This window comes from Haliaeetus leucocephalus, unplaced genomic scaffold, assembly GCF_000737465.1.
Source record: "Haliaeetus leucocephalus isolate CR32 unplaced genomic scaffold, Haliaeetus_leucocephalus-4.0 Scaffold517, whole genome shotgun sequence".
In the NCBI taxonomy this organism is placed as follows: domain Eukaryota; kingdom Metazoa; phylum Chordata; class Aves; order Accipitriformes; family Accipitridae; genus Haliaeetus; species Haliaeetus leucocephalus.
Window position 1 is genome coordinate 4,713,477 of NW_010972953.1, and position 18,043 is coordinate 4,731,519.

Below are 18,043 nucleotides of genomic sequence, written 5' to 3' on the forward strand. Positions count from 1 at the left end.
ACTCACTTTCTTCTCTGGATTCCTGCAGCAAAACCTCCCAAATACTTTCCTGCCCTCCAAGCTGCAGAATGCCAGGCCTTAAGTAAGAGTTAGAAAACCAGTCTGCTATTTTCAGAATCCATTTGAAGTCTTCCCTTAAAAATTCCCATTGGACACCTTTCAGCTGAAGGCCTTTTGAGGCCTCTTCATTTCAAATCCCGTCTGATATAAATTATTGCTTTAAAAGACAGCTCTGCTCTAACAAAGCAATGTGCATCCACAGCTGGAATTGGCAATCAACTAATTAGGTCAGATCTTGGACTGAATGGTTGGACAAAGAGGAAGCATGGAAGGGGAAGCTGAGTGGTTGAATTGTGGGTGGAAATGGCTAGAAGGACCCAGGAAATGAGTTTTATTTGTAATTTGGGTAAGGGAATTGGGTTGAGGAGGGAGAGGAGTGATATGCTCTGGGATGTGGGGAGAAGAACAATCACAGCCCTACTGATGAGATCACTTTTCTTGGATGTCACAGTGCCAGGAACAAGTCTGCAAAGGGCTCAAGATGGCTGCTGTCTCTGAGCAAAATGGGAGCAGGATGTCGGAAAACTGCCTGTTGTTGTTGCAGTGAGGAATTCAGTCCTCTGCCTGTTATGCTTCTCATAGCTTGTTCAGGCCTTGCTGCTGCAGGAGATGAGACTGATCGGGACCAGCGCCGGGGCTGGCAAGGAGAAAAGGTGGGCCTTTTTGTGGATTTCATAGCTGAGAAATGATTGTGACCTGCACTTGGCTCTTTGAGCGCTTCCACCTTGTGCCCCTTGTCCCTGAGAAACTGGTGGCTTTTCCTTTAAACATAAAAGTTGCCCTGTGGGTTGGCTGTGTCAGTTGGAGAGGGAGAGAGAAGGAAATGCAGCTTTCAAGTGACAGGGAAGCAGAAAAGACCTGAAGGTTAAAGCCGAAGGGTGAGATGGCTTAGGGGCATTGCTTTTGGGGTGGGTGGCTGAGCCTGCGTATGTTCTTTCGCTTGTGAGTAGCACCATCATCAATACAGATGAGAGTGACGTTTCTGGTTCATGCTGAGCGATTAGAGGCTGTCAGATTGCAGCAGGCACAGACCACAGGAAAGGAACAACAAAAACGCAAAGCAACCCACCCCAGCATCACCTCCAGGGCGGGGGAAGGACGCCTTGGTGTCCTCCATCAGCCTGTGCCTCGGTGACATTTTAAATAGACTCCTGCACGCGGTGTTGCCTGCTGCTGCCTCGGTTGTCAATGTCAGAAGGGGGAGGGGATCTCTTCCTTGAGTGGTTTGGTCCTGGCAGTCCCTGTAATGTTTGAGCTGTCACAACAGGGAAGGTTCCCAAGGAAGCCGCTTTACTGAACAAGAGCTGGCTGGGTGCCTGCTTCTTTCAGGCTCAGAGATGAGCTGGGGTAGAAAGGGGAGGTAACCAAATCCCTTCCAGGCCGAGCTCCAGCTATAGCCATGGTGGCGTGTGCTTGGACAAACTAGTGTGCGGTCTGGGCCACTTCTTCCCAGAGCGGACAGGCTCTCCTCTCAGAAGGGCTCCGCGTCTCCAGGGTGCGAGTGATGCATTGGCACCTGCAGTGAGTAGGCAAAGATCGTTGTCCTGAGGACGTTTTGGGCTGATGGGAAGTAGAGCTGCTTCCTTGCTGACAACAGGAGAGAGGAGCCATCGATGGCAAGTCGCTGGCACAAGTGGGAGTGAAACCTTTTGTTTCTTGTCAAATGAGAGATTGCGAAAACAATGATGGCAGGATTCCTGCTCTGTACATCGATCCAGTCTGGTAGTCAGGCAAGATAGCTGCAATAAAAAGCCCGGCCTTTAATTTTATGCATGGAGAACTTCTTACCTGCTCTCCCGTCCCTGTCCATGTGTCCCCCTCCCTGCAGTTTCTTTTCCAACTGCAGCTATTTTTCCCTGCTGACTTCAGGTGTTTTGTATTCTGCTTAGATCAATAGCAGTAGAACAGCAGCAGCTTTCCAGTTGTCACTAGGAAGACCCTGCTGTCAGCTACAGCTCACCCGTTTTCTGCCAGTGCGGTATTGGGGATGGAGAGCCCTTCCGCTTGCCTGACAAACACAAAAGAAAGCTGTGCAGTACAGGAGTGCTGTATTGATTTTTTTTTTCTTTGTTTTTTTTTTTTTCTTTTTTAAATCCAGCCTGGGGAAAACGGTGTTCTTCCTGTGCTCCAGCAGCTGGTTTGCCTTCCTGCACTTAGTTTAGGAGAGAATAAACTGGGCTGTCTGAAATGCCCCCTGCCCACGCGGGAGGGGAGGGTGTGAGGTGGCACTGCAGGGAGATGCGTCCTGCTGAGGCTGTCGGTGTCATCCTTGCTGCGTGGCTTTGCCAAGGGAGCTGGTCCCTGGTGATACGCTGCTTAGCAGCCTCTGATACACAAGCAGGAAGAGCAAATCCATTGCCTAATCTGACAAACGCGCCAGGACCACATTAGCTGATGCGAACATTGGCCCCTATTCATAGATTTTTAACAATCTCTGATACTTACGTTAGCCTGGAGCAAATCAATGCAAGTATTTTTCTTCATTGAACAAAGTGTTCACTGAAACACATACAACCTTTGTGTGCATCTTCCATCCAAAGTGCCAAAATAGGAAGTGTCTGTTGGAAACCAAAGCACCAGGCATGGCTTTGCTCTTAAGGGTGTCTATATTTCCTCGGCTTTCTCTCTTTTGTAACTGGACTATTTTGTGAATTCCCTCACCATCAGATTCCGAGGAGCATGATCTCAGGCTCTTGATCAACTCTTGATGCAGTGACAGGTCACGCTGAGACGATGCCCACACTGTAGCTTGACGTGAGCTGCTCTGCATGAGCACCTCAGTTGATGGCTCTGCTTCCATCCAGCTGCCTCTGAAGCAGCCCTCCTTCTTGGAGGGGCTGTCCTAAAACATGGTCTAGACTAGGAAATAAGGTGGGATGTTAGATGATCTCTTGAGGGCTCAGTAGAGGCAAGGAAATGTAGCCTTCAATGCATTACTAAGCTAGTTGTGTTGAAGCCTGAGTACTCATATGACAAGTTAGCGTGTATTGAGGGCGGGTAGGCCACCTCCGCACTAGACTGTTAGCCAATGCTTTCTACTGCCATACTGGCAACTCCCGACTGGTGTCCCCTCTGATGTGCCTCTGCTGCCGGTAGAGGTTATGGATCTCCTGGGCTTTCAAGCTGGAAGCTTCCTTAGTCTAAAATTCAGTGAGCGTGTTAAGTGCTGTTCTGTCCCCAGAACAGAGAATACATTGATAAATGTGGAAGGCTGGGCTCAGCTTAATTATTGAGCAGTCAGGTAATGGAAAGCAGAACGCATAGAGATAAGTCTTTGATGAAGGAGAGAAATTTCAGTAAAAAGTGGGGTGGTTATGTGGAAGCTGTAAGTTTGTGATGACTGTTGGGAACGTGGCTCTTGCCATTAACAGGGTTTGCTAATACCAAAAGCCAGCACCTTCTGTGAGCAGAGTGCTTGGCTCTGCATTGCCTCTGCTCTGTGTGAGGAGGAACCCAACCATGTGCAGGAAGGGGCCAAGACTGTTTTATTAGCAAAACCCCTTGGCATTACACAGCATGATGCCACAAACTGTGCTGGAGAGCTCTGGTAACTACAGGCCTTGAAGGGGAATGCAGCTCAAGGCCTCTGTGTGAGGAGGAAACGACCAGCTTCCAAGGAAAGCATGGAAGGATGCGAAGAGGAGAGTAGGGGCTGGATGCTTGGCAGCTCTCCTGCACCTGCTGGGCTGAATGTCCCCGTCCTGGGTTTGCTGGGCTGGGGCAAGCGATGTCCTCCCTGTTCTTCCCACTAGTTCAGTGAGTTGTCACTCTGTATTTTGCCGAGTGTGTTGTGGTGGGTGGAAATCTGGAATAAACATATTTCTTCTTCAGCTTTCTCGTGTAGTTTGAATTAAACTTCCTAATAAAGCAATTGTTATTTTTCTAATCTGATTCTCCATTTGTAAATGCTGTTCCTCCCCTTGCAGTCCCTTGACCGCATCTCTCTCAGGGGAGGCTGGGTCTGATGCTTATTTCTGCTTTTGCACTTTTCCTGAGGGCGCCTTCTACCTGGCAGCTCCGGGGCCTGACTCTTCCAGCTTCTGGTCTTTGGAAGGGCAACAGGGAGAAGTTCACTGCCAAGGTTTGCGTGGTGGATCTGCACAAGGTAGGTGTGAGGGGTGAAGGTTCCTGCCTGGAGGAGCTTCGCCGGAGCAGAAGGCCCTGCTGTGAAACAAACCCAGGCCCTTCTACGCCGCACGAAGCCGCTGAAGTCCTGGGGCGGGGTGGGGGGATGAATCCCGAAGCTCGGCTCTCCGTGGGTGTGGAGAGCAGCGAGCCAACGCTTCGTCAAGCAGCAGCCGCGGGGCTGTGGGCTCTCCGCCCGGGCTGGCCGGCCAGGTGGGTGAGCCCCGGGGCCCTTCCAGCCCGGATTCCCCCTCCCCAAAACGGGGAGGGCCCGGGGGAGGGGGCGCTGGGCCCGCCAGGCCGCGAGGGAGCCTGCCCGCTCCCGCTTCCTGGTTACCGGCCGTGCCCGGAAGCGGGCGCGGTCTCCAGGAAGTGACGTAAACGCGGCGGGCAGGGGGGCGGGCCCCCGTGATGGCGGAAGCGGAGGCCAAGATGAAGCAGTTCAATGGCGGCGGGGCCGGGCTGGACGCCGAGCGCGGCCGTTTCCCCTACTGCGTGGTGTGGACCCCCATCCCCGTCCTGACGTGAGTGCTGGGCCCTGCGCTCCCGGCCGGCCCCGGGGGCGGGCGGCCCGGCTGAGGCCTGGGCCCGCGCCTCCCTACCGGGGAAGGGCCAGGGCCGGGGCCCCCCTTGCCTCCCCCGGGTCCGGCTGCCCGGTCCGCTTCGGCGTGCCCGGGTGCTCAGCCAGCTGCGGAGCTGGCGGGGAGCCTGGCCTGCCTTGGGGTAAGCGGGTGTAGGCCCGCTTTGGGGCAGGCAGACCGGGGTAACTGGCTGCCTGGCCTGCTCCGGGGTGGCCTCGCTTCGGGGTGCTCGGCCTGCTTTGGGGTGACTGGGTGCCAGGCTGCTTTGGGGCCCGTGTAGGATTCTGTCCTTGGGGTAGGGCTCTCCTCTCCCTGCAGCGAGGGCGTGTGTGGGGAAGGCTTTGCAGTAGAGCGGGCTTGTCTCTGCAGGAGCCGGAGTGGAGGGGATCCAATGAAACGTGGGAAGGCTTTCATGTTTTTGGAGCAAAGGTTTGGCTCCAGGGATCTTAGACCACCTTATGCCTTGAGGAGAGCCCCTGCGCTTCACTTGTAATGAGTTAGAAGTGGATTTGCCTTCCCAGTCTTGTCAGCCAAGCGTAAGCAGGCTCTGAGGAGAACTTCTGAGTTTTACTCTGGTCGTGGGAAAATGAAAAGCTGTAAAATGTGGGTTTGGGGGTAGTCTGGGAACACAAAGGCTTATTTTTATGCCTTCCTCTTCCCCTCCGTTTCAAATCAGGTGGTAATGTTTACTGAGCCAGAGCTGAAAGTCAGGTAGAAGATGTGGTGTGGTCCGTGCCAGGATTGGGAATGGCACTGCAACTCTCCTCGGTGAGGAGAAGCTGTAGCTTTGCTGTTGCTGTTTCGCATACAGCTACAAACCAGCTTTGTTTTTTACTTTTTTTCTTTTTTGATTGCTTAAAATTCCCACCTTAGTCTTTTCCTGGAGGATTTTCCAAAGGTTTTAACCTTCTTATCTCCTGCTGGGACTGATGAAGAGAACTGTCCTGCTGCCAAAGTCACTGGGCATCTGTATTTCTTGTGGGTTCATTCCCTGATGAACAGTGGCATTCTCCTGTTGATTTTGTTTTGCAGCAGAAATCTCAGCGTTGTTATTTGGCAAAATCTCTCGTTAGACTGCATAATAGCTCTGCTTTCTTTCTCTGACATTTCCTGTCATCCTTGGATTTGGAGGCTTGAAAGCTAGTCAGTGCTGAGAGGAGAATTAAAAAAAAAAGGAAGAACTACATAGACCTTTGAAGGTGGTAATGCTGTGACAGCGTTATATTCAGCCCTACCTTCTGGCTGATATAACATTGCACAGATAGCCAAACTGTCTGGCTGCTTTCTTTCGCACCAGATAGGAACATGCAGAGGGTAAGCGATGCAAGTGCAGACCATCAAACTTCGCAGAGTCCTTTCTCTGTCGTAGGGTTCTGTTATCAACAGGAGTTATATGATCGTTATAACCTCAGCTGCACTTGTTGGCATGTATGGCTTGTTGTTCCTCATAACATCCAACCGCCTCAGTCCCTTTTTATTTTGATAGTTTTAGGATCTCTCTGATTGAGCCATGACTTGTGAATCTGTTGCTCTTTAGTCCTGCTGTAATCTCTTCTGAAATATTAGTCGCTGCGCGCAGTCCCTCAGGAGAGAGGTCAGCAAACCTGAGAATGCCAGAGGATGTGGGAGAGAGCTGTAACTTGGCCTGAAGTATTTACTTCTAAGTGATGATGATGGAAAGGGGTTGGGATATAGATCTGCTGCTCCCTGGGCCATAAGTATCTAACAGGGAGGAGAAGGTCTCTGAAACAATGGGATTGTTTAGGGGAGGGAATGCTCTTCCTGGAGCCAGGAGCCCCATTTTCTGTCTGGGGTGCTTAAATCTAGTTTGCTGTGAAAAGCTGTAGCATAGATAGGAAGATGGGCAAGTTGACCTTATTTTCAGTTCTTGAAGTGGAAAGTCCAGTTTTATCTCAAGGCAGTTTCTCCTGGATCTAACATTTTTACTTGGGTACACAAATGGGTTTGTTCTGCGAGACTGTGGCTTGCCCTTCCCTGGCCAGGGATGTGTGTAGCGCAGGCCTTCGGAGTCTTGCGCTCTCCATAACTGCTGCTACTCATGCTAAAATCGTGGAGTCTGACTGCCCCACAGATGAGCTGACTCTAGATCTGCTTGTCAGCACAGCTTTGGGTATTCCCTGTGTGTTTTTCTTTTGCTTGTACCTCTTCTTCATCCTTACGGGTCTTTGCCTGGCTCTGGCTCACCTGCTTTCATCTCTCAGCTGCGTATAACATGTTAACTGTGCCTGTCTATCCCATGCTATGCAGCTGGTTGTACGGCCGCTCCAGCAATCTCCTGGCAGCATGTTGCACGCACTCGGTATGATCGGGGGGCAAATATCTCAGCCTGATGGTTCGCTTGTTACCTCGGTAGATGGCTCTTCCCGATCATTGGCCACATGGGTATCTGCACGTCGACTGGAGTCATTCGGGACTTCGCAGGGCCGTACTTTGTCTCAGTAAGTAGATGATGGATCCAGGTGCTGAAGCAGAATCTCTGCTTGGTCTGCTTCTCACCTTTGCTGGTGACTTTTGAGCCATCCCCTGTCTTTTACAGCTCAAAGTTCTGCAAAGTAATGGCTGTAGATGTTTCTGAAGATCACAGATCTTTGCTATTCCTCTGTGGGCTGCTGTCCAGTGGAGATCGTTTGAGGGATATGATGGGTAGTGGCTAGTTTGGTTTGGTGGAAGGGAAAAAATCCTTAGTAGTTCAGGTTCGTAGTTAGGAATTTTGGACCTAAATTCTCTTATAGTAGTCTAATTCTGAGTAGCAAAAGTTGCTTTCCAACTTCCTCAACATGCCTGTTATTATCATGCTGCTAGCATCAGGTATGTGCCAGTCTTCTAAACTGCTTTATAGTCTGGTGGATTTTGAAAGTAAGGGAGTTTAATTAAAACTTTTAGTACATTGGGACATTTACAACTTTGAGTTAATGAAGTCTTAACAGTTTAAAAAAAAAGAAAAAAAAAGAGGGGGAACAAGGTACTTATACCATATAGCTAGATGGTGTCACCGTGTATAGAGTATAAATATACTCGTGCCCAGAACAGGACTATGAAAACAATTGAAATCTAAATCCAGACACACAAATAAGATTGGTGTCTCGAGACTGCTGAGGCAATGTGACAGTTTTATCACTAAGCGATCGCGGGCTGTGAGGCCTTCCAGCAAGAGGCATGTCATGAATATTGCACGGGGTTATCCTCTTGAGACGTTTTTCCTTTTTTGTAGGAAGACAACATGGCATTTGGGAAGCCAGTGAAGTAAGTGCTCTTGTTAGTTTTTATTAAACTAACCAACTGACCTGCAGATGTCCTTTAATTCATGGAGACAGACATGCTATAATATTGCTTTTCTTGTTGTTCAGATGCCCTAATTCAAGTGGATGGCTACTGTGTCTCTGCTTTTCAAGAAACCACGTTAAATTAAATCTTTTTAGAAGCGTGACAGCAATGTAATGGTATTAATAACTAGAGCTGTATGGAGCCTTTATTAAAAAAAAAAAGAGAGAGAGAAAAGAAAAGGCTAAAACATCTTAAGATAACAACAATTCTTCCAAGTAAATACTGCCTGCGCTGTACTAATGAACTGTCATCACTCACATCCTGTTAATGATTTTCTGGGGGGAGGAGGAGAGGTGCCTGGGTTTTGTGTATCTGTCAGATCAGGTTTACGTTTTGAATGGCCGAAGGTTCCATATTATGGGATGCGAAAGCAGTTCAGAGTTTTGTCTGTGCCCCTGAGGTCTGCAGTTTCTCTCTCTGGGGTGCTGTTGGGCTGAGGGTGCTGAGCAGTAGTTTCTGCTGCCCTCTGCAGCATACGCTTGTCTTGAAGAGCTCAGTTCCATGGACTCCAGAGGCAGTGGATTTCTCCAAGTCCTTTAGGCATCTTCCTGCTGGGAAGAGCAAGAAGTTGTGAAGGTGCAGCAGTAGTGCAAAGGGATCTGTTCTCATCCTTCTAGGTACTGGAAACTGGATCCAAGCAAAGTATACTCCACCGGTCCCAATGCTTGGGACACAGCTGTACATGATGCTTCGGAGGAGTACAAGCACCGAATGGTACGGCTCCGACACTGATGTCCTGTCTGTGTGTGGAGGAATATCTCCCCAGTGTTTGGGTCCTTGCTGCAGGGGTGGGACCTGTGGCTCTGCACCAGCGCAGGGTACAGAACTGGGGAGCCTCAAGAACAGAATTTCTAATCTGGTGCCCCTTTTTCTGTTCCAGCACAACCTTTGCTGTGATAACTGCCATTCTCATGTGGCTCTGGCCTTAAACTTGATGAGATACGATAACAGCACCTCCTGGAACATGGTGAAACTCTGCTTCTTCTCACTCCTGTATGGGAAGTATGTAAGGTGAGGTGAGGAGCAGTCTAGATTCAGCAGGCAAAGGGGCTCTGTTTCTTTTGTTCTTCCTCGCCTTCCAAAGCTTCAGACTGTCCCATGGAGAAGGGAGAAACATCTCCCCCAGAACATGTGGGTGTATGTTGCTGGTAGGTGGTACTGTCGCTGCCTGCCGCCTGTTCTTAGGAAAAGGACCAAGAGTGCTTGGTGGGTTGCACTAGATGCTGCTCCCAAAATACTGTGTCTGGCATCTAATTTAGGGTGCCTGGAATTTGGGAAATGCTAGCTAAAGCAAGTCTCACTCTGTTGTCTTTTGGCTGGGTTAGGTCAGAACATAAGGTCACAGAATGGCTTGTCTCCAAGGATTACTGGTTTCTCTTCCCTCTCTTGAATCTTGTTTACATAAAAACTAGTCAGATTTTCAACTGCGTGGAGCTTCCAACTTGAGTGGAGAGGGAAACCCCAAGCTTTCCTTACTAGAAAGGGCGCTTAATCTCCATTTCAGCTCCTTGTGCCTGAAAAGGAGATTCTGCAAGGACTGCCCTGCATGAAGCTTTTGAGTTGGTCCACTTCTGTTGGGTCTTCCCTGTTCTGGAGAAGCTTCTCTACCAGCTTTTAGGCAAGTGTAGTCCCTGCTGTCTTGGTTAAATATGCCAGCAGTCTGAATAACGAGGCCTGTGGTAATGGGGTTTCATTTTGTTGTAGTCTCCTGTCACCACTCCTGTCTGTTCAGATATGAAACGTGCTAGTCTTTGACCTGAATTTAAGCTGGAAGGAGAGTCCAGCCCTGTTGTTCATGATATAGTTATTTGTGGACCTGATTTAGTCTCAATTTCTAACACTGACTGAATCTCCAGGATGTGATGTGTGGCAGTGTCAGCAATGGATAAGAAAGTCAGAAGGGCATCTGTCTCCCTCTGATTTCTCCAGTTATTGTCACATCCTTCTCTCCCTTTTGTCTTTCTCTGCTGATTTCTTACCTTTGAACCCTTCCCCTTTTTTCCGTTTTGCAGCATAGGGGGATTTGTGAAGACCTGGCTTCCCTTTGTCCTCTTCTTGGGGGTGATCGTGACCGTTGTTCTCACACTTCATTTGCGGTGATGGCAGCTGTGAACTCCCCATTCCATGGGCACTCGAAGAAAGAAACTGTGACTGATCCAGCGAGATGGAGGCATGGGACTCTGGGAGGAGTTTTCCAGGGAAGGTGGCAGCTCCACTCCATTGTAACAGCTCGTCTTTGTTTCCTGGAACTGGCTTCTTTTCCTTCAGTTTTTGTTCTGTCGATGGTGTCTCCCAGTGTCAGGGGTTCTGAAGGCTCCTGCTCTCTCCTTGAATATGGTCCCTTTCTGCAATTTGGTAGGTAGAAATGCAATCAGGAAAGGAGAGGCGTGGGCACCTTTGCTTTCAGTGCCAAGTAAAGTCACAAGGCAAAACCTGCCTCCTGGTTCAGGAGCACAAGCAGATACACCTTGTAAGGCTCTCTCTGATCACCTGGTTTCTTCCTCTTGGCAGACTTCATCAGATGCTTCCTCAGATTTCCTGAGTCTCCAAGAAGGAGTTGTTTCCCTGTTGCATGACTCTCCTGTAGCACATGTTTCAAAGTGGAGGTGTGGGGTTCCTCCTGAGGGTGTAGAGTGCCACAGCACTCACTGATGGTCTCCCCAGTAGTGACAGAAAGGTGTTGACAGTGGGACACTCCTCTGAGGAGACATGCAGAGGAACGCTCTGTGGCAGGGCAAATTCATCTGGTCCTGCTGGTGAGCCCAGAAAGGCAGGAAAGTCGATCGTCTGACTTGGGTATGGCTCATGGCAGTCTGCACACTTTCAATAGCCTGTTGCACAGCTAGGAGTCTACTGCTAAGTCCCTTTCAGCTTGTGCCAGAGAAAACAGCTTCCCTCCTTCTCCCTGTGCTCTGAATATCTAAAATTGTCATTACACTTCTCGTGAGCCACTTACTTTCCTTTGATCCCTAGTACTTTGTGTGTCGCAGCCTACCTGAGCTTGCAGAGGTGCCGGTAGGAGCAGGTACATGTTTCTGGGGCAGAAGGCTTAGCGTAGGGTTTTGAAAGCATCCATGAGAGCAGCACCTGAGACCTGAGCTTAGTGGGGCCATCAGAGATTAAAAGAAAAGGTGAAGGGACTGGAAGGCATCCATGTTCTGGTTGGGCTTTGCAGCAGCAAACTGGGTCATTGGCTTTCTTGCGACTGGTTCCTGGATGGTGAACGAGAAGGTCTGTTTACCTCCTTGGCATGCTTTGAAGAGCACACCTGGGTAAAAATGCTTTGCAGGACTGGCTTTGACGCGAGAAATGCTAGTCTGGCAGCGTTGTGGGGCTGATGGCCCTTTTGAGCCCTGGATGGGCCAGGATGGGTAGTAGAGGGATAGATTGTTCTTGAGTGCTAGGCAGGAAGTGAATTTGGACGTGACCCAGAGCCTCTTCCAGGGGAAGAGGTCCAGGTCTGTGTTTGTGGAGGCTCTGGCCTGCAGATGCTGCTTTCTGTGGGGCTCTGAGCCAGGTGGCTTTTTAAAAAAAAAGTGTGGCTGAAGGGTTATGTGCAGTTGAGCAGATCCCCTCTGACTGCAGAGGAAGGAGAATAGCTTTTTCACTCATGCCTTGAAAGGCCAGCTCTTTACTCCACTACCTGATGGATTTCAACCTCGAGCAGTGCTTATGGCCAGCAAGAAAGCTCTTCTCCACTGCCTGCCATCTCTGTGGCTTCCTCTGACTGCTGTCACCCTGCTGGCCCTCAGACCTGTCCTTGTGTGCCTCATCTGCTTCCATCTCCCCAGCTCCTCTAGCCATATGGGAAGTTCGGGGACTTCTCTTGGGCTTCTCAATTTCTGCATTTCCTCCTTTTCCTCGGTCACTTTTAAGTAGCCCCTTTAACCTCTCCCTTCTCCCTAGCACCCAGTTGTCTGTGTCTCATCTGGTGCTGGCCTTTCTGGGCTGGGTGGAGGTGTGCAGACCTCAGCACCCTTCCCTGTCTACCTGGAACTAAAATAGTCGTCGGTGTCTGCTCTGTACAGTCATTTCAAGCCTGTGTGGAGAGTGAGCTGGAGGGTGCTGGGCCTGGGGCTGATTAGAAAGCCAAGATCTTGATCAAGGAGAACCTTACAATGAAAGGATGGTGTCTTACAGAGCTACCCTGTGTCGCTGCGGTTTCCACCCAGCTAGCCTGCTGGCTAACGTGCCCTAGGACAAGCTAGTTGAACAGGAGAGATTAGTCCTTTGCCTCTGTTTTTAATTTAAGTATGATTTCTCAGAGTGACCCACCAAGGATGTGCTCGGAGTCCCTGGCCCCAGGGCTGAAGCCAACCTGTCTTACGCAGTAGCAATAACCTAGAGACTCTTAGGCCTGTCTCACATGTTGATTCAGTGTTTTATAGATAAGCTATACAAGCATTGCCAAAGCTGAGACTTCGAGTTGTCGGGGGAGGCCGGGAGTGGGGCTGCTGGCCACAGTCCCCGCTCCTGGGACTTCTGAAAACATGTTGAGTGCCATTCCCCACTGTGAAAATCCTTGTCGTTTGCTCCTAACGCTTTTTACCAGATCTGGGTTTCGAATGGAGGCTTATCGAGCAGCAGCAAATGGACCTCGTAGTGGGTTGGAGTGCTGACTGCCTGGGAAGGAAGGCGGTGCTTTGCCCAAGTCCTGGCTGAACAGCCGATCCGCTTCCACCGACGGAGATAGAGGATGGCTCTGGGCATTCGAAGGAAATGTGGCTAATGGGAGAGCAAGACTCAAAGCTGAGGTACTGCAGAGCCAGCCCGCACATCCGTGCTGGACACACAAAGCTGTCTGTACTCACACAATGAAGGATGGTGCCCGCAGAGGTCGGATGCTGGGGGAGGCGGGTGGGCTGGTCGGGTTTACGGTTTTCCTACGCTGCGGTAGTGTCAACCCAACGCTGCAGGAGTGTGGAGAAATGCCGGCGGTGCTCGGCGTGGCTGCGGTTGTGCAGGGAGTGGGCTGCTTCCTCTTGGCGTGGGAGGTGGCAGAAGAGGTGGGTGGGTAAGGAATATCCTCTCCTTGCAGCTTCCTTCATCTCACTGCTGGCATCTTTGCAGTACCCCCTTCGACTAGCCACATTAAAGGTTCACCCTGTCCTTCACCTTCCAGATGCCAGTTTTATGCTCCCCTCTTTTCCCCTTTGCACATGCTTATGCTGCAGAGCTCCGTGGCTTTGCCATTGCTCTCCAGCGAGGGGCGAGCCCTCTGTACCCTCATCCTTTGTTCTCTTTATCTCTGTGGGACACTGGATTACTTTGTAAATATTTAAACTTTGCTTCTGTGGTTTCATAATCCTGACAGTAGGGGAAATAAACTTATTTCTGTGGATGTCTCCAAGTGCCGCATCTCTTGTAGTCAAGACTCCTTCCTTCTTCCAGCCGGGAGCAGAGTTGGTATTCCCCCCTGCCTGGCTGAGCTCTGGCCCCTCTCCTGGCCCAAGGCAGAGTGTCTGGCTGCCTGCACAAGCCAGGCCCTGAAGCTCCCATGCCTTTTACTTTATGAATTTGCCCTTTGCTCTGCTCCAGGGCAAAACTCACAGCCCTGTTTTCAGACCTGCTGTCGGGAAGAGGTGTTTGGGGGCAGGAGGAACCCAATTGCCGCAGCATGGGAAACATTTGCAGGCTTTAATCCCAGGTCTCTCAAAGCCAGGGACCTGCCGAGGGTCTTTGTTATATATGGGAGGAGAAGAAAGGGCTCTGCCTGCTCTTGCTCTGTGCTGGTCTCTAAGCCTCTGCCTGGTCAGCAGAGCCCTGTGTGGCCCTGGGCAGGGGGGAGCCGAGCGCTCTGGGGAAGAGGATGCTTTTTTAGAAGATAAGCCCCCGCTTGCAGGTTGATCCCCTTTAGCTGTAAATAGCTTCCCCTTCCCTTAAGTCTCTTAACTTCTCTGTTTTCTTGGAGGCTGGGGGCACTGGCCTCCTGGCTCCTTTTCCCTTGCCAGCACAGAGCCCCCTATCTTCCATTTACCCTGCAAGCTGTTGGGGAGGGGACGTGTGCAGGGCCTGGGGCTGCCGGGAGTTATAGAGGAGCGGAGAGCAGAGTGGGATGCGAAGAGCCGGCCTCGTTTTCCCCTCTCCCAGCAGGATACAGCTGCCTGAACTGGGAGCAAGGGAAGCTGGGCCTCTGAGTGCTGTAACGAGTGCTAATGCAGCAGCCGATTTTCCGTTACATCTGATATCCAGAGGCCAGAGCTGCGCCGTGGGGAAAGTAGACCAGCCTTAAAATTAGGTTGTGTACAAGGCCCGGGGATTTAACGGCACAGCCATCTTACAAAACACCACCTGGATCCTCTCCTGCTCAGCCCCTCGATCCAAACCACGCTGCTCCTGCGGCTGTGTTAACTCCAGCCCCTGCTTTGGCTCCAGGGCTGTGAAACAGCAGCGGTGGGGATGGCAGGCAGCCTCTGAGGGGTTTATCCTGCTCACGTCTGTCACTGGAGCACGAGGTGAGGATGCAAAACCCACCAGGAACACGGTCTGCCTGGCGTGCACGGCTCTGTACTGCTGTAACCGTCCTGCTGGGTCCCTGCTTGCCTCCCAAGCGTGGCAAGATTTTTCTAACCCACTTCTGCTGCCTGGGGAGCTGCAGGGAATCTGGCTGGAGGTGCGTGGGAGCTGAGCCGCACGGTTTGGGTCATGGTATTTGGGGATTATATGGAAGCAGCCGGTCTGAATGTGCCAAGACAGTCACACTCGGGCGCCCGGGGTGCTCACAGATCTCCGGCTGTCACAGGAGGCTGGACCCTGCAAGCCCTGCTCCTCTCATTTTTCTCTTCTACCTCTCAGCGTGGTCAGCCCAGCCCCAGGAGGGACGGAGGCTGCGGGAAGCCAGGGAGGCCACAAAGCAGAGTGGCTGGATCCGTCCCAACCTGCCAAATGACCTAAACCAAATCATCAGAGGGACCTCACTGCCTCCCACCCCTCTGCCTTCGCCCAGGATGGCCGAGCGTGACCGATCCACCCCAGCAGCCATGGTGTGGGGGCTTCTTCAGCGTGGGGAGCGGGGCTGGGGGTCCCTGACCTCTCCATGGGGTCGGGGAAGCAGATGCCCCATCGCCGGCCATGCCAGCGCCGCGGGGCTGGCGTGGAGCCGCCTTTGAAGCGGGGTCACTTTGCTGCAGCTGGTCGGAGGCGAGGGGGCCCCATTTCTCATTCCCTTAGTGTGTGTGGGGGGCACATCAAAGGGCTCCCTGGGGAGCAATATCAAATTGCACTTAAGCATTTGCACGGTGGAAGCTTTTGAAAACGCCAGTGGTGGTGGCTGGGCTGCCTGCAGCTGTGGTGCCTCCGAGGCTGCAGCTCCCTCCTCATCCTCAGCCACCCCATCATCCCTGTTGTTTCCCAGGCAGGGGAGGGGAAGGGGGTGCAAGACCCAGTGCTGGGGCTCTTGATGCCTACGTCTTCCCGGACAGGCCTTGCACATCATCCCCAGCCAGAGCCGAAAGTGGAAAAGCCACGAGGTTCCTGCTCTATTGCCAGGATTAAAAATTAAAAATGAGGAGGGGGCTGCAAGCAAGCAGATCCCCAGCCTGTGGGAGCTGGGGTCCATCCCCACATGCCCAGGGAGCGCTCGAGCGGCACATCAAAGGCACCAGGAGGGCAGAGGGCATGGGGAGCCAAGTCCCTGGCGGGGGGGAATGGGGCCAGATGGCTCCATCCCTGGGGGGGAGGACGTAGGGATGTAAAAGCAATGGCAGAAAGGGAAGGGGGGCGAGTTGGGGCTGGGGGAGGCTGCCGAGGCTGTGTGTCTGTGGGGCAGCTTTGGGATGTGAAACCCCCTCTCTGGTTTGCAGAGATGTTTGTGTTCTGCGGCTGGTGCCCGTGGGGGGATTTAGCATCTCCTGCATCCACCACCTGCGTGGGCTCCGTGGATGCACAAAGGCCTGCCTTCCCCTCCTGGGTCCCCGGGGGAGGGACCCCCATCCCTCCCGGCCTTCTCCCCACCACCGTGCGGGGTCAACACCTCCTTGTCAGGGAGACATGGGCTGGAGGGGCCGCTCCAGGGTCCCCATCCCTCCAGAGATGCTCTTGGCAGCTAGTGACCGTGGAGCTCAGCTCCAGCAGGAGCCTTCAAAGCCTGTTTCCCTCAACGCCCCCCCCCAGCCCTGCAGCCCACCCTGGGTGCCCTCAGCTGGTGGTCCCACAGGTGCTGCCCACCCAACCGGGCTGCTGATGCTGCGGGTGCTGCCCCACTCCCCCACCTGCAAACCCACAAGCAGGCGAGATGCTGCCGATGCTCCGGCGCGTGCTCCCTGCCTCGGTTTCCCCCCGGGAGAGCCAGGCTTGCCTGCGCCTCCTGAAGAACGAGTCCTTGGCGGAGGGAGCAGGGCTGGGGAGCAGGACAGGACTTGCTCCTCACCCCCACTCCCTCCCCGCTGCCCAAACGCCCAGCACAGAAATGAGGCAGAACCTGTTCTGTGCACCCACGGGGATGCTGCCAGCACCCAGCTCTGAGCTGCCAGCACCCAGCTCCGAGCACCCGGCACCCAGGAGACAGAAGGGGGGTTTTCTCCCTCCGATGCTGTTTCGGGAGGTGGCTGGAGCCGGGCTGCAGGCCACCGCGGCTGCCTGGCTCGCTCCAGGGTCTCTGCAAGGAAAACCATCCCTGAGGGCTGATCCAGCGCCTTGCTCGCCTTGTGCTGGTGGCCAGGGTGTTCCCCGGTGTCACCGGTTGACGCAGCCTCCGGCCACGGTTGTCCTGGGCTGAGGGAGGCACCGAGGGAGGCTCTGCTCCACGGGCACTGCAGTGCTGCAGCGGCTACAGCTGAGACCCAGCAAACTCACTACGCCTCTGGGTCACCAGGGATGGCGTGGGGGGACACACTGCAGGATGTGACCCATTGCTCCCCCACGCCTCCGGCCGTGGGGTTTAGCTCTGTGTGTGCTGTGCTCGAGGCTTCCCCGAGCTGCCTGCCCGTGGCCCCGAGGAGGGGCACTGCCCCACTGAACAAGCCCATCACCGGGGTGTCAGGTACTGTCTGTCCATCCATCTCCAGAGATCCAGGAGCAGGGGACGGATCCTGCCACATCCTTTCCTGTCCCAGTCTCAGCCAATAAACATTTCTTGCTCTGGATGTTGCTGGTACAAAGGGTCCAGGACACACAGAAGGGGATCAGTGCCCACCCTGGGCGACCCAGAGCTGAGCCACCAGCCTACGAGCACCCCTGCAGGGACACGACCGTCCCTGAGCCATCCCCTTCCACCCCCCGCAGAGACCTGGCCACGCTCGCTGCATTTCCAGAGCATCCATAGCAGGGACCTCGTCCACCTAGGGCCTCTCCCCACCGGAGCTGAGCAGAGATCACCGTATGAGGGGAGGAAGGGGAGGGCAGCCGGCAGACAGACAGACAGAGCTGTTGTTAAAGTCTCATTTCCTTAGAAACCACACTAAAAATAACCCCCTTTTCTTGCGGTCCTGTGCTCAGCATGTGCTACCAGGCTGCTGCCGCTGCACCCCACCGCAATTCCTCCCCCAGCAGCACTGCCATCTCGTCGTAAAGCCGGCTGGGTGATGGCTGGAGCCTGGTGGGGAGCCTGACCCACCCCCCCCCAACCAGCCACCCTCCCTCTGTGATCGAGGGAAACTGAGGCACAGGTCCCCGATGTGCTGGGGAAGGATGCTCCTGCGCTGCGTACTGGGGTTTACCACTGCGGGGCATTGCCGGCCTGATCCTGCATGGGGCTGAGCACCCAGGTTTGTCCCGGGTGGTCGGGACCCCCATTCCTTTGGAGCAAGATGGGATCGCACTGGGTGGGATGGGAGCTGTGGGGCTGGGGATACCCATGGGGTAGGGGCTGTGGGGCTGGGGTTAGTGATGGGATGAGGCTGGGGGGGACTGGGGCTGCCCCATGGTATGGGAGCCGTGGGGCTGGGGGCCCTGCAAAGCCCCAGGGACCCTGCACTGCCCCACACTAGGTTTTC

The 18,043-nt window shown here is 53.2% G+C and overlaps 1 protein-coding gene across 1 annotated transcript; it reads left to right on the forward strand.

Moving 5' to 3' along the window:
- The first annotated feature begins 4,589 nt into the window (after positions 1-4,589).
- TMEM222 (transmembrane protein 222) lies at positions 4,590-13,058 on the forward strand. The gene is made up of 6 exons (XM_010576169.1): positions 4,590-4,709; positions 7,141-7,225; positions 7,999-8,030; positions 8,729-8,825; positions 8,992-9,122; positions 10,124-13,058. Exons 1-6 carry the CDS (start codon positions 4,597-4,599, stop codon positions 10,209-10,211), a joined length of 546 nt encoding a protein of 181 aa, XP_010574471.1. The 5' UTR covers positions 4,590-4,596; the 3' UTR covers positions 10,212-13,058.
- Positions 13,059-18,043: the final 4,985 nt, after the last annotated feature.

Excerpts from the sequence above, each read along its gene's own strand:
- TMEM222 (XM_010576169.1), top strand. The coding sequence starts at position 4,597 with ATGGCGGAAGCGGAGGCCAAGATGAAGCAGTTCAATGGCGGCGGGGCC. Across the intron at positions 4,710-7,140 it reads ACCCCCATCCCCGTCCTGAC|ATGGCTCTTCCCGATCATTG; the intron begins GTGAGTGCTGGG and ends TTACCTCGGTAG. Across the intron at positions 9,123-10,123 it reads CTGTATGGGAAGTATGTAAG|CATAGGGGGATTTGTGAAGA; the intron begins GTGAGGTGAGGA and ends TCCGTTTTGCAG.